Genomic DNA, 13,551 nt, shown 5'->3' on the forward strand with positions numbered 1-13,551 from the left:
GAGAGTAATGAGAAGGGGCCGCAAGGCGGGCAATGGAGAATTTTGATTTTTCTTGTGCAATCCAAAATTTTCGAATCAATTTTTTTTTTTGAAATGGCGGTGCGGGCAACCCGCTAGTGGCTTCACTTTTAGCAGGTAAGCTTGACAGGGCTGTGAGGATGTATCTCACTCAGCTACTTTGTATATCTAGACAACATATGCGAGCGATATGAGAACTCAAAGGACAAAGAATATTTTCATTGTTTCCCATTTCTTTAGGTGGTCCAAGCACCACCTTAGGTGGAAGCAAGATAAGTTCTTAAAATGTCGTCGTTGCAGACATTCATCCACCCTCTACCATCACGCCTTGCTAAGCTAAAGTGCGCTTATCCCAGAAGGCTTCCTAGATCTTTAGAAAATGCTTTCAAAAATATCACATCACGATCCTTGGACATGAACAAACAGAGTAATCTTTTCAATCTCAATGTCGTTCCCAATCCCGGTCTTGGGAGCTCCCTTGGCAAACCTGCAATTACTTCAACTTCAAGGGTATTCACGCCTGGTGAAAGAACATGCTCATACAAAGGGCGTGATTGATCTGAATCTCGTTGGGTGACTGGTTGCTGTCGGCGATTGTTGCAAGTGACCAAAGTCTTGCTTGGCCTTTGCATTAGACTGGCACACAAGGTGGGTTGAATTCGCAAGTATGTATGACGGGCAGGCAGAGTGATCGTTACTGATTGTTGCGAGCGTTTGTCCGAAGCCGGGATGTCGAGATTGAATCGCTTGGGCGTTTTAGAATCAGGATGGGTGTTGACATTGAGATTCATTATCAGCGCATCAGTAGCATCTTCGCGGAGTCAGTCATATGCTTGTTCTTTTGGATCTGCACTCACTTTTCCCTGAAGGCCTCCAGAAGGACGTATAAGCTGAGCTTGGATACGTATTCTGCGAGATTATACCATTGGGGGCCAGTGTCTGGGGATGGGGACTGCTACTCGAGATTCTGGGTGTATTCTGTAAAGGGGGGGCATCGCTGTATGATTGACTCCATTCACGAGACTGGGGGCAATTCCTGGAGATCGACCTTGGGAAACCTCACGCTTGATGCCATTGATAGCTGCTTTTTCCAAGCCGGGCACTGCTCTATCGGGTAAGGGCCGAACGGACTGAACAGTGGGTGTTGCATGAGTGCTGCTCGCAGCTTTCACAAGTTCCTGCTGCCGTTTGAGCGCCTCATTATCGACAGAGATACCGGACGCATTGCTTGATTTGCTGCCAAACTTCAATGTAATCTTGGGCGGTGGCTCTGGCGATTTGCCACCTATTGTTAGTTTCACTCTAGGTTGCGGAGGTTCAGTCACCACAGCTTTGGCCTCTTTCACCCTCGCGACAAAGTACTCCTAGAGGGTTGTTAGCTTTGCTCATTTCCGTTAGCAGCATCTGATAGACCTGTAATTGCTCCGCCAATTCCACAATCTCACTACCATCTTCGTTGTATTCTCGTGCATTGTTCCAGATAAAACTGGCTTCCTCTGCAAAGCTGTTCCAGCTTCGAAGCAGCGTCGTGCCGGTCGGTCCGTTATGACCCTTTGCTCCGCGAACCTGCTTCTGCAGAGCCTTTATGGAGACTGGATGCCTGATGATTTGGTAATAATCAATGAGTGAGCGTGGTGGCAAATGTATGAAATTGGCTGATACCAGCCGATTACTGCAGGACTGGTTAGATCTCTTGAAGCCAAACAGGGTTCAACGGCATACTCTTCATCAGTAAGACCCATCATTTCTGTCACAATCTTCTCTTGGGCTTGTTGGAAGCTGTTTCCTTCGAAGCTTTCGCCCGTGCCTTCTACATCTTGAACAGCAGGAGTGGAGCTAGCCCTTCTGATCTCTTCTTCGGCAATAGGAGTGGCCGCAGCAGTCCTACCGGAGCGTCGACCGCTTTTCGACTCGGTAGCTTGAGATTCCAATTTGAGATTTCCATTGGAATGTGCTTCGCGTGGAGTGGAAGCTATGCCAGATCTTGACTCCCATCCTGGAGGCAGTGGTGTTGCAACAGCTTGGTAAGTCTGGTCGCGGTAGGCTGGATTGCGGTCGACCATAAAATTCGACACCAGTTTGCGGACCTTCTCGGCGTCCGAGTAGATTTGCGATGCTTTAGTGTTGAATGATTTAGCATTGCTGATCATACGCTTGACATCACTCTCGAGTGTGGAGATAGTAGCATATTCGTGCCTCTCCAATCTGCGCTGTCAATAGGAAGAAATAGTGTCAGCTGTTGTCGGCGGATCTTGCGAGAATAGAGAAGATTTGTAATTCGTTGGCTGTACGCAATTGAAACCAGAAGAGATGGGGCAAGATGGAATCTCACCTCAATAGTGTCAAGAGCAATAGGTAAGCCAATTTCGTCGTAGTACTCGGGTAATTCATTCTGGGGGAGCGTTCAGTAAGTGATATTCTACAAGAGAATGGAAATGCATTACAGGATCGGGTAATGTAAGGAAATGCGTGGCTATTTGCCATCCTCTGTTACAAATGTGTTAGTAAGAGAGAAACTTTTCACACATGAGTCGTGATACATACTGTTTGTCGCGGGACTTCTTGAGCTGCGTAAGGAGCTCGTAACCCGTGTGAGTTGTTGTCTCTGCTGTCTCTTTCACTAGAAGCTGTGTAATGCGACATGTCAGTCACAGTTCGCTAAGAATACTGCTGTTGAGCGTTGATTGTAGGTGTTAGGCTCAAAAGGATGCAGTGGGGTCGTAAGTTTTGAAGCAGGCGCAAAGTTGATATTCCCTAGCTCTGAACGCCCGCATCTTTGGTCTTTAAACTCCGCAAACCTCATCCTCTTTGTCGGCCACGGACAATTCGCGACTCTCACCACCACGAAATGTCGAACAAATTAAATGTGTGTGCACTCACCGAGAATTTTCGTTTCTTTGCCGGTGGAGTTTGAGAGCTTTCTGATGCATTATTGGCTGCTGCAAGCACCGCCTTCCGCTTCGTACTCATGGTCGCAGGCGTGTTGTCGCCAGACCTTTGCGCGACTCAGAAACTCAACACTCGTACACTCCCGGCTACAGCTTATGCCTCGCAACAAAGCCGATATAATGATCTCCTCGCTCTTTTGATAATGCTATGGTGGGCCGAAAAATCGCATGTTTAGCCTCTTTGCAATGGGGAGGGTGGTGGACGCCTCTGTGACGGGTCACGAGCGCGCAATCAGGGCTGATTATAGAGACAATCAGGGTATATTCGGTTTCTCAGCGCATTGGATTCGGCCGTGCAATGGCAAAAGGGTTCTATACTCCGTATCGCACGCGTCCAGCAGATTGTCTATCCTGGCTATTGGACTCTCCATGCACGCTCTTTCCGCTCATTGGCGGGAAATGCGCTAAAGCGTAAGTAGCTAGCTCGCCAAGACATCTGCCCCCACCTTGAGCTTCAAAAAGGGTTTGTTTATTGGCTCCTGCCTAACAGCTGCTTGCTATCCAAAGCTGTTTCACTTGCTTGGGAGCTTTTCGCCCATTTTCAATACGCGACATCAAGCTATTCATCAAAGATTCTCATCGAGCTTGAATATCTTTCCGATCTTTTAGGTGGTGGCGCTGGGCGCTAACCTGCTGGTTTACGAAGCTTAGAGTCAAGTTTGCCAGCTTCAGCGCCACCTTGCCACAATAGCCTCTCTTCAAAAGCTGCCTTACGTCTCAAAATCCTGAGCCTCCCGGAAACTCACCCTTTCAAATCCTCAACCTAGAGGTTCTCGAGTTCGCGCAGCTTTCTTGAAATTACGGTTGCCGTTTCCGATGGCGAGCATAGACCCAGACCGAAGGAACAAACATCCTAGACTGCTTTCAGAAGCCGAAAGAGACAGAGTTGAAGAATTCGTAGAGTCTATACATTATTCATCGCGGTAATAAAGTTCTTACAAATGACAAAATTTCCATTCACAGCTAAAGCTTGCCTCAGTTATTCGGATAGTGAATACGAATACCGTCATGTCCAATTACCGAAGGAGATGCTCAAAAAAATTCCAAAGGACTATTTTGATCAATCCAGAAGCACTTTGAAACTTTTATGGGAAGAAGAATGGCGAGGGCTAGGAATTACCCAGGTACATGTTATTCATTGGAGAGATAAGGTCACAAGCTAATCTGCTCTTTGCAAGAGTCTCGGTTGGGAACACTACGAAGTCCATGAACCAGAGCCTCACATCCTCCTATTTAAGTGAGTTCCTCATTGTTCCGAGCAAAAATACATAACCCATTCACATACTTACAGACGACCGATCAATTATCAACCTCATGTACAGGCGCATTGAATAGTGCATTTCATGGCGACATCGAAAGACCCAAATCCAAAGTTAAGGACGCATCAACGAGCTGCCACGAATGTATGCTTTGACGAGAATATCTACTTCGTGTGAAAAATGTTGCTTGAGCATTTACCACAGGCAGGATATTGAGATGCGAGGCATTGCGCTGTTTAGCAAGCAAGATGCCTAGGCAAATCTGTCTACTTAATGTTCTTTTCAAGCCATTCCTGCCATTGTTGAGCAGTAAAACTTGAAGAGATGCTGCCCTCCTCGATTCCCTGTTCACCTCCATCAGCAGCTGAACTTTAGCCAGACGGCCTAACTTACATTGAACAGGACTGTCGGTGTCACATGCACACCAGTACGCCTGTTTGCCTTCACCTGCAGCTTCACATCATCCGTGACCTTATTTCCAGTGTTGAGACTTCCATCAGTGGCCGGTTTATCTGACACTGTTAACAAATCCAAGAACTGCCCCTCGTCTACGCCTACACCACCAGCGATCTTGGCGAGTCGCTTGTACGTGTCATTCCTCTTTTCATTGACAACATTCACGTCGAAGAAGTCCTGCTGCTTGCCGAAAAGTGCAGCGGAGAAGGGCCAAAACTTGTCAGGGGATAAGCGTAGAACAGCTGCCCCTGCCTCGTGAACAAGCGTTGAAGACGGGTGCCACGGCTGAATTTGCTGCCGGAAGATGAATTGCACTTTTGCTGGGTATTTCTCACTTAGCGTGGGGAGGACGGAGGAGTTGAGAGTGTTGAACATTTTGGCGGAGAACGGGCAGACATAGTCGAGATCTGAAAGGTCACCATCAACGGCTGATCAGACGAAAGCAATTGAATTATTCGCACATAATTCCAGTGTATGTACAGCTTTCGGAGATACGTTGGCAGAGTAGGCCTGTCCTGCAAACTTTGGTGCAAGTGCCATATTTTGTGTCCAGGTGCAATTCAGAAGGGCAAGTTGACAATGAAAGATGCAATATCTCAGTTTGTAGTGGTGCCAGATGCTGTCAAACTGAAGCGGAGCTCTCTTATGTAGCGGGGCGATCGCCGGGTAGCAAAGTCCCTGCAGGAATGTGGAACAAGCTTGAATGTTTTGAAGTGGCCGGTAGCTTTGAGGCAATAGGCTTTCGAGCTGTGTGATAACCTGTCCGTACTGCTCGTCGTAGCAGACGGACATTAACAAGTAAACGTTCCCTACTCGTCCACTCGCTTGTGCTATGTATTGCTCGCGCCACAGTTTCGGGATCGGTTCACCTGGGTTACTGGACTCCAGCCTTCATTCCTTATTCAAGATCTAATTTTCGACTTTCTATCACCAGCGCGCGATGGCGCCGATGCTGGAAGCGACGTATTCTCATCCTACCGACACAGGATTCTCCGTCTCGCACCAGAAGCTAGACTTTGAAATCGACTTGCTTTCACGCAGCTTGAAAGGGAGGACAGAGCTTACCGTCAATCCTCACTCGAAGGATTTGAAATACATTCAACTGAATTGCCGACAATGCGAGCTCAGGAAACTCACTGTCAACGGCAAGCCAGTTCCAGCTGTGACATATGAAGATCCATACAAACGGGCAAAGCTCCCATGGCGCGCTGGCGTTCGCCAGTACCACATGTTGCAGGACCGGTTGGACAAGTGTATGAGGGCTCAGCCGGAGGAAGAGATGATAATTAGCCTACCAAAGAGTCTGAAAATAGAAGAGCTAGATCCTTGGTCAGATGAAGCGCAAAGTCTCTTGCTGTCAAAAACACTGGGAAGTAGCACGAGAGGCTCAGACGCCAATGCGATAGACCTCGCAAAGGATAATAAAACAGCTGTAGAACAAACAGCGCGATATACACCTATTATAGTCTGGATGGAATACGAGATTCCATATCTACGAGATGGTGTGCATTTTGTTGGCTTCGACGACGGAGACCTGCGATACCCTCATGCATACACGACCAGCTCTTCTTTTCCGGGAAACGCAGGTTGCCTTTTCCCTTGCCTTGATGATACGACTGCACGCTGCACATGGGAGATATCAATCAAATGCGCCAAGACGATAGGCGATGCTTTTCGTTTGCCCAAGCCTGTGAATGGCGTGGTAAACGGTGTGCGTGGCGCTCACCAGGCGAAGGTGAAGGAACGTGTAGATTCATTCAGCGATGAGGACAAGGCACTAGAGCTTACAGTCCTTTGCTCTGGAGAGATGACCGATGAGGTAAGCTTGCTGTAACCAAAGAGTAGCGCCAAGCCTAATATTGCAGATTGTCGATTCTAGCGATTCGAAATTGAGAACAAGTTCCTTCATATACTCGAAAGAGATATCAGCCCAGCACGTTGGCTTCAGCATCGGTCCCTTCGACCAGGTTGACTTAGGCTCCTTCCGAAGGAGTGAGGAAGACGATCGTCTGGGACCGCAAGCTGTGACTCTGCATGGGTATTGCTTGCCGAGAAGGACCTCGGACTTGAGAAATACTTGCTTTCCTATTAGTCAAGTAGGTGCTCTATACTTGATACTTTAATACTCATTGATTGACAAAAATAGGCCATAGATTACTTCAATTTTCTGTACGGCTCATACCCCTTCTCGAACTATCAGCTCTGCTTTGTAGACGATACGCCCGAGGATGTTATTCACACTGGAACATTGTCGATATGTAGTAGTCGGCTTCTGTTCGGCGAGGATGTTCTGGATCCAATCGAAAGTGTGACTCGTCAGCTAGTCCACGCGTTAGCTACGCAATGGATTGGTATCGATATTGTTGCAAAGGAACTCAGAGATACTTGGGCCATCGTTGGAATCGCCTACTTCATGACTGATATGTTCCTGAAGAAATTATTTGGCAGGAATGATCACCGCTACCGACACAAACGAGTTTCAGATCGAGTTGTGGAACTCGACGTTAAACGGCCATCTCTGATGGGGATGGGATCCTTGCTACACATAGATCCATCTGAATATGAGTTCCTTGCTTTGAAAGCACCCTTAGTTCTTTTCATCTTGGATCAGCGAATTTTGAAGGGGGCAACATGACTGGTCTCTCGCGCATAATAAGCAGGATCTTCTTAAATGCTAAGGTTGGGGATTTGTCGAATGGTGCATTGGACACCGCCTACTTCATACGGCAATGTGAAAAACTGAGTCATACGAAGTTAGATCAATTCTTCGCTCAGTGGGTTGAAGGAGCTGGCTGTCCGAGGTTTCGTGTCACTCAACGATTCAATAAGAAGAAGCTTGTAGTCGAAATGTCAATACAGCAAGTGCAAGGCGAGAAAGCCAAAGATGAGGCGTTAGATAGCACCACATTCATGAGAGACGTCAAAGAGGATCAACGTGCGATATACGCTGGCGCTGTTCCACCTTGTTTCACCGTCCGTGAGCACCTTCAGCAGTGAAATGGGTGTACTGACGTATTTAGGGACCAATGACGATTCGCATCCATGAGGCTGACGGTACACCCTATGAGCACATCGTCGAGATCAAGGAACCGTTGCAGAGATTCGACATTCCATATAACACCAAGTACAAGAGGCTGAAGCGCAATCGACGCCACAAAGAAAGAACGACAGCCGCCGGCGCCGAGTATGGGGCTGATGAAGGTGGGGATGTCCTCCTCTATTCCTTGGGAGACATACTCCAGGCCGAGGATGACATCAAGAATTGGCGGCTAGTTGATTGGACTGCTGATGATGAGGATAAAATGAGCCAAGAGTCGTATGAGTGGATTCGTATGGATGCAGACTTTGAATGGATATGTAACATGACATTGATGATGCCCGGCTACATGTGGGTATCTCAACTACAACAAGACCGAGATGTTGTAGCACAGCTTGAGGTATGCCGTTCGTGGATGGCAATAGCAATGTAACTGATTGTGAACAGTCAATCCAATTCCTGGAAAAACAGAACGGCCACCCCTTGATATCGACATTCTTGATCCGCACGTTGATGGATCAACGATATTTCCATGGTATACGGACGTCAGCTGCTCTTGCTCTACCCAAAAGCGCCCGATACGAAATGGATTGGGTTGGCCAATTCCATCTTGAAAAGGCGTTCAAAGAGCTTTTTTGCTATGCTGATTCCAATATGACCAAACCCAATGATTTCTCGAACCGTGCAACATATCTCATCCAATGTGCAATACCCCAAGCAATGGCTGAAGTCAGATATGAAAATGGGCATTCCGCTTTCACTGCTAGGAATTGGCTATACGAAAAACTCAAGTACAATGATAATGGAGACAACGAAGTAAACGTCCACGAGTGTTGTCAGTGTATCCTTGACTAAATACTTGCAGTACTCTGACAGCCACTACATCGCCCTACTCGTCCGCTCGTTGTCCCGCGCCATGTCCACCAAACCTCCCCCGAGAATCGAACAAGAAGCCTTCGACCTTTCGGTCGGTATTGGCGAGGAAGACAACATGGCTTTTCACGAGGGCTGCCTCGAGCAGATTGACCGCTACCGCCGCATGGATGAATGGATACCCTCTCACCAAAACATAATAAGCCGCGCCACACTCGACGCAAAATACACCCTCATAAAATCTGGCGCAGTCAAACTACAACCCCTGGACTTTTTACAATACACGTCCCCCATCACATCCGAGCATCTCCGCCTTCACGCGTTCTCCCACATCATGTCTCTTGGCCAGATTCATCACCTTGCCATACTCCGCTGGTTCCTCTCCACCCTTGCCACTGACCCTTCTCCACGCATCCGTGACCACCTCATTCTAATTCTCAACAAAACTTTCGGTTCTGTCGCAATCGGCGAAGCCTTCCTTCCCATTCAAGATGTTGCCGCCACCGAGGACAAACCAGACCCCCCAGAAAATGGCGGCCTCACTATCGAAACCGAAGCCTCCACTTCCGAGCACGCTACAAAGAAAGCCCGCAAAACCACCATGAGTGGCGCGCTCGAAGCTCTTAGGCAGGAATTAGGCTCAAACCCTGTCCTGTCTGATGGCCTGTGGGCTGCCATAAGCTCTCCCACTATCTCCCTAAGGCAAGTCTGGCAACTGCTGGAAATATGTGGCAGACTCTACATCCCAAGAACAAGCATACTCGTCGTTCTGAAGTACCCACGCTACTGGAGCTGCGAGAAGACAGGCAAGGGAAAAGTAGTCTTCAAGCGCACCGATCGCGTCCGCACCAAAATGCTACCCAAGAAAGCCGTCAAACTCAAGTTCACCGCCGGCGGAGGCAGTGCAGCTGGTGGGGCTGCTAAGACCGGCAGTCCAGCTCCATCCGCCCTGCCGTCGACGCCGGGTGTAAGGAGAGAAGGTAGTTTCGGCGGAGGCGGCAATAGAGCGCCGATCATGGGAGCACCGAGACCGTTACTGAAGCCGCCGAAGCCGCCGCCGGGAACGGTGCAGCAGCAGGCGCCGGTGCAGAGACCTCCGCTGCAGAAAATCGCAAGTTCGAGTTCTGTGGATAGTGCGCCTGGTAACGGAGGGGTGGAGGGGGGTGAGGAGCCGAAGAAGAAGTTGACGATTAAGTTGAAAATTGGGAGTGGTACTGGAAGGGCGGGGAGTCCGCAGTCTTAGTCTTAGTCTTTGGAGTATTTGCATTAGGAAAGGGGGGTAATGGGGGACGAGGAAGGGAAAGAGACACAAGAATGGGGTGGCGGTGAATATTCTTGCATAGCGGGCGGCGTCATTGGTATAGTTGGATAGATATGGTAGAGCCGGAGGCAACGTGATACAATTTTCATCTCGGAATGTAAGATATCGAGGTTTCAATACCTGCTTCAACGAGAAGAACGATTGCTAATTGCAAATATGTGTCTTTTCCGATGACGAAGACGAGATATGGTTGTGATATGGACGCGCTGTGGAGGCACTTTGCTCCTGCACAAAAGACGATTCTCGGGTATGTGGGTAAGCATGGCAAGCATGTATGCAATGATGAAGGTCTCCGTTGCGTCAGCTATCTACTCCCTCCCAACCTTCACTTGCTTCCTTCGTTCCAAGCTCCAGCAATCTGTTGCCGCTCCCAGTCATTACTTTCTCACATCCCTCAGCCAATCAAATTATTATAAAGTTTTCTCCATTTCATCTCAAGAAAATGCACATCAACAACCTTAGCGCCAGGCTCGAAAGAAAGAACAGAAGCCTGCGCTCGGGGTTTATAGCTGAGGCAGGTAGCAAACAGGAAAGCCACTATGTTACCTCCCCCATCCCCTTTGCTCTTGTAAAAATAATAATGCACGTTGCTCCAAATCTTGCTCAGGAAATTGAAATTGGTATCACTCTGGGTATCTCGCGGGTGCTGCAGCAATAGTGGGAATAAAGGAAATGTTTAAGAAAACGCTGTGTCGTCCCTCTTACGACGATGCTGTGTACGTTGTCGTGGTGCCAGGTTTCATCGATTGTGAGCCGTCTGGACCTTGCATGTTGCCAGTCAGCTCGGCGACGCGGGCTTTGATGCGTGCAACGCGACTTTCGATAGCTTTTGTCTAATTAGCATACGAGCCTTGGATATATAACTACTGGGGAAGAGAAACGACATACTCTCTTCGGCGCTCTCATCGCCATCGCCATCGCCATTACTCTCTGCACTCTTCCTTCCAGCGGTAGCTTGATCATCGGCATTGGCTTTGCCAGCTCGTTCAGCAGCGTTTCGTCTTATCTGAGCCCAGCGGTCTTCGGCGTCATTAGATGTTGTCGCCTCTAGGGTATCGCCCGCAGAGGAAAGGCTCGGCTCATACTCGCCACCTTTAGTGATTGGGGGTTCATAATGAGCGCCCACTGGCTCCGCAGTGGAAGGTCGTGACACAGACGGGGATTCAGCAGGAGGGGACGCCGCGTGATGAACAGGACTATCGTTTGGTACGAAGGCGGGCTGGTCAGCCAGCGGGCCTTGATCGAATTTTGGAAATTCCCGATCGGCTTTTCGTTGCTCATTGCTGTCTACACGAGACAGGCTGACTTGTGAGTCATACTCGTCCTTGAATGGTGCCTGAGGTGGCTGAAGAGGTTCGTCAGCTTGCGCTGCAGGCACAGGAGGTGCTGCCGCTGATTGGTCCTTGCGACCCATTCGTGATAGTCTACGTGTTATAGAGTTCGAACCCTGGTATGTCGTTGGCTTGGGAGACAGAGCTGCGCGGGCGGCGGCGGCAGCAAGCGGATCGGAGGGTTTGGGTGGTGGAGGCGTTGACTGCGGTGCCTTTTTCTTTCCGAAGAAGCCTTTGAAGTTGCGGCCTTCTTTCTTGCGAAGTTTGCCTGTGCGTTTACTCTCAGGGGATGATTCAGGCGATAGAGTCTCTTGATTCTGGTCTGTGACTGTATCAATCCTTTCCAAGCCTTCATGCTCTGCCGGAGGAAGAGGCACCTCCGCTGCATCGGCAGCGACCTGATTGGCCACTTGAGTCGCTGGGACAGCTGGTAAAGGTGCTGAGGGGATTGGTGGTGGAGCACTCTTTGGAGCCTGCAATCGCTCTCCAGGGGTCTCGGGTGGCAGGGGGACTGACGCAGCTTTCGGCGCCTCCTTCGAAAAGCCATAATCGTTTGGAAGAGTGTCTTTTGGGACCGGAGCTGGTGGTTTGGGAGAAGTTGATCCGTTCGCTGTAGCCATAGTAGCACCAAGTGCGCCCAAGTCCACCGTCGATCCCTTCCCAGCAAGCTCGCTCCCAAGATATCGAGCACGAACCTCTTTCTTATCGTAGCTAGTTGCCCATTTCATTGCAGGAGCAGCTTCACTCATGATGACAGGTTGTAAAGTGAAAACGCTGTTCGTCTTAGTTGACATGGCATCCCCACCTCTAGCTCGTCTTGGACTAAGCTGAGTATCATTGACGCCCCCGTTCTCTTGTTGTCGTTGCTTCTCCTGCAACGCCGCAGCCGCAGCTTGAATTTTCGCATGCTGGTCACGTCCGATTGAAGTCTTGCTGGCAGGAGATGCCTGACCGTTGCGCAAGGTTGAGTCAAACTTGGGCGCTTGTGTCTTTCTGGTTAAAGACCTGGACCTTGCCGGATTTCTCTTCTTTCCAAATGTAAATCGACTCTTCTTTTCGGCAATGTAAGCTCCGATCTCGGGCTCAGGAGCTGCGCCTTTGACCATTTCTTCGATGACGAGCCAAGCATTGCCAATGACAGTCTCGACAAGTGCACATCTTCCGAAAACAGCCTTCCGTTCGAGGGTTTCTTCACCTGCAAGACTCGAGATCCAAACCCACCAGAATGCACTGTCGAGTTGCAAAGCATTGATACTGGCCAGTTCACCAGGCTCTAAATCCACGCCATCTCGCTTCCTTACGTGTGACTGCGAACTCTTGCCTCTTTTTGAGTCTAGATCGATAGGTGGGAGAATCTTGTCTGGTGGCAATATGAGTGGGCGAGGGGCAGGGCTCGCTGGCTCATCAGTAAAGCCAGAATTGAGGAAGTCTGCCCAAGAAGGCGTAATTGGTCTTCCCATGTCGTTTCCCTTTGTTTGCGGCGCGGAACGCAATGTTTGAGTTGTCTTTCGTGAATGCCCTAATGTTGTCTCGGGCTCATCATCGTCTTCGGCAATGGCTCCGAATCCCATATCCTCGAATCTTGACCACGATGTATCGCCGAGACTCGTGGACGCCTTGGTTGTAGTAGCATTTGACTCGTTGACAGATGAGATGCTCTTAAGCACCCTTCGACATTCATCGCTAAGCGCCTGTACAGGATCATCATAATTCGAAAACGCTTGCAATACACGGTCGTCGTCACGGTACTCGAAATTCTTCGCTCGTCGAAGTAGAGCGAAGGGCGTGGGAGATATCGAGTCAACGACCATGACCACTTTTGAAGAAGAATGATGAGCAAGGTGTTCTGGTGGGTATTTTGTCTCCTGTAACAGCGTTTGCAGTGAAAGTGGCAAAGTGGAGACACCACTGATGCCTCGCACGGAATCTGGGGAAAGGGATCGCAGATATGCGAAGAAAAGATGGCCCGTAGCATCAGCAGCACTGGAAGATGTCAGCGAATAGTCACTGGGATGGAAGTTAGTTGCGAGTCATACTTCGACCATGATTTGTAACCACCATCAAAACCGTTCTTTTCGTCTGTATGTTCGAAAGCCCACCATCCCGCGAACCTCGAAAGTTTTCTGCCGCCCATACCATTGGTTTTTCCATGGGCAGCTACTGCAGCCATAAGATCGAAAAAGTCGAAAATTATCTTACTACGCGCATCGGACTCAATGCTGAGAGGTATGAAAGTGGCGAAAGCGTTCCGAGCCATGTTGGAATCTGTAGTTTGATTAAATGCTGCATGGTGGCCAAAGGTCGGAGA

At 49.2% G+C, this 13,551-nt stretch overlaps 4 protein-coding genes across 4 annotated transcripts; 1 reads left to right on the plus strand and 3 right to left on the minus strand.

Moving 5' to 3' along the window:
- Positions 1-935: 935 nt before the first annotated feature.
- Positions 936-2,988, minus strand: KY384_008509 (uncharacterized protein; the record flags this gene model as incomplete). Its single annotated transcript, XM_044816998.1, has 5 exons — positions 936-1,382; positions 1,432-1,690; positions 1,741-2,228; positions 2,351-2,410; positions 2,899-2,988. 5 exons carry the CDS (start codon positions 2,986-2,988, stop codon positions 936-938), a joined length of 1,344 nt encoding a protein of 447 aa, XP_044666363.1.
- A 1,503-nt stretch (positions 2,989-4,491) lies between these two features.
- Positions 4,492-5,221, minus strand: KY384_008510 (uncharacterized protein; the record flags this gene model as incomplete). The annotated part of the gene is made up of 3 exons (XM_044816999.1): positions 4,492-4,569; positions 4,619-5,088; positions 5,143-5,221. 3 exons carry the CDS (start codon positions 5,219-5,221, stop codon positions 4,492-4,494), a joined length of 627 nt encoding a protein of 208 aa, XP_044666364.1.
- A 400-nt stretch (positions 5,222-5,621) lies between these two features.
- Positions 5,622-9,834, plus strand: KY384_008511 (uncharacterized protein; the record flags this gene model as incomplete). Its single annotated transcript, XM_044817000.1, has 7 exons — positions 5,622-6,500; positions 6,547-6,777; positions 6,828-7,271; positions 7,361-7,654; positions 7,702-8,118; positions 8,166-8,534; positions 8,584-9,834. The coding sequence occupies 7 exons, from the start codon at positions 5,622-5,624 to the stop codon at positions 9,832-9,834; spliced, it is 3,885 nt and encodes a 1,294-aa protein (XP_044666365.1).
- A 779-nt stretch (positions 9,835-10,613) lies between these two features.
- On the minus strand, positions 10,614-13,500 carry KY384_008512 (uncharacterized protein; the record flags this gene model as incomplete). The annotated part of the gene is made up of 3 exons (XM_044817001.1): positions 10,614-10,738; positions 10,801-13,226; positions 13,280-13,500. The coding sequence occupies 3 exons, from the start codon at positions 13,498-13,500 to the stop codon at positions 10,614-10,616; spliced, it is 2,772 nt and encodes a 923-aa protein (XP_044666366.1).
- Positions 13,501-13,551: the final 51 nt, after the last annotated feature.

The sequence above is a fragment of the Bacidia gigantensis genome (genome assembly GCF_019456465.1).
Source record: "Bacidia gigantensis strain McMullin 20006 chromosome Unknown contig_295, whole genome shotgun sequence".
NCBI lineage: Eukaryota > Fungi > Ascomycota > Lecanoromycetes > Lecanorales > Ramalinaceae > Bacidia > Bacidia gigantensis.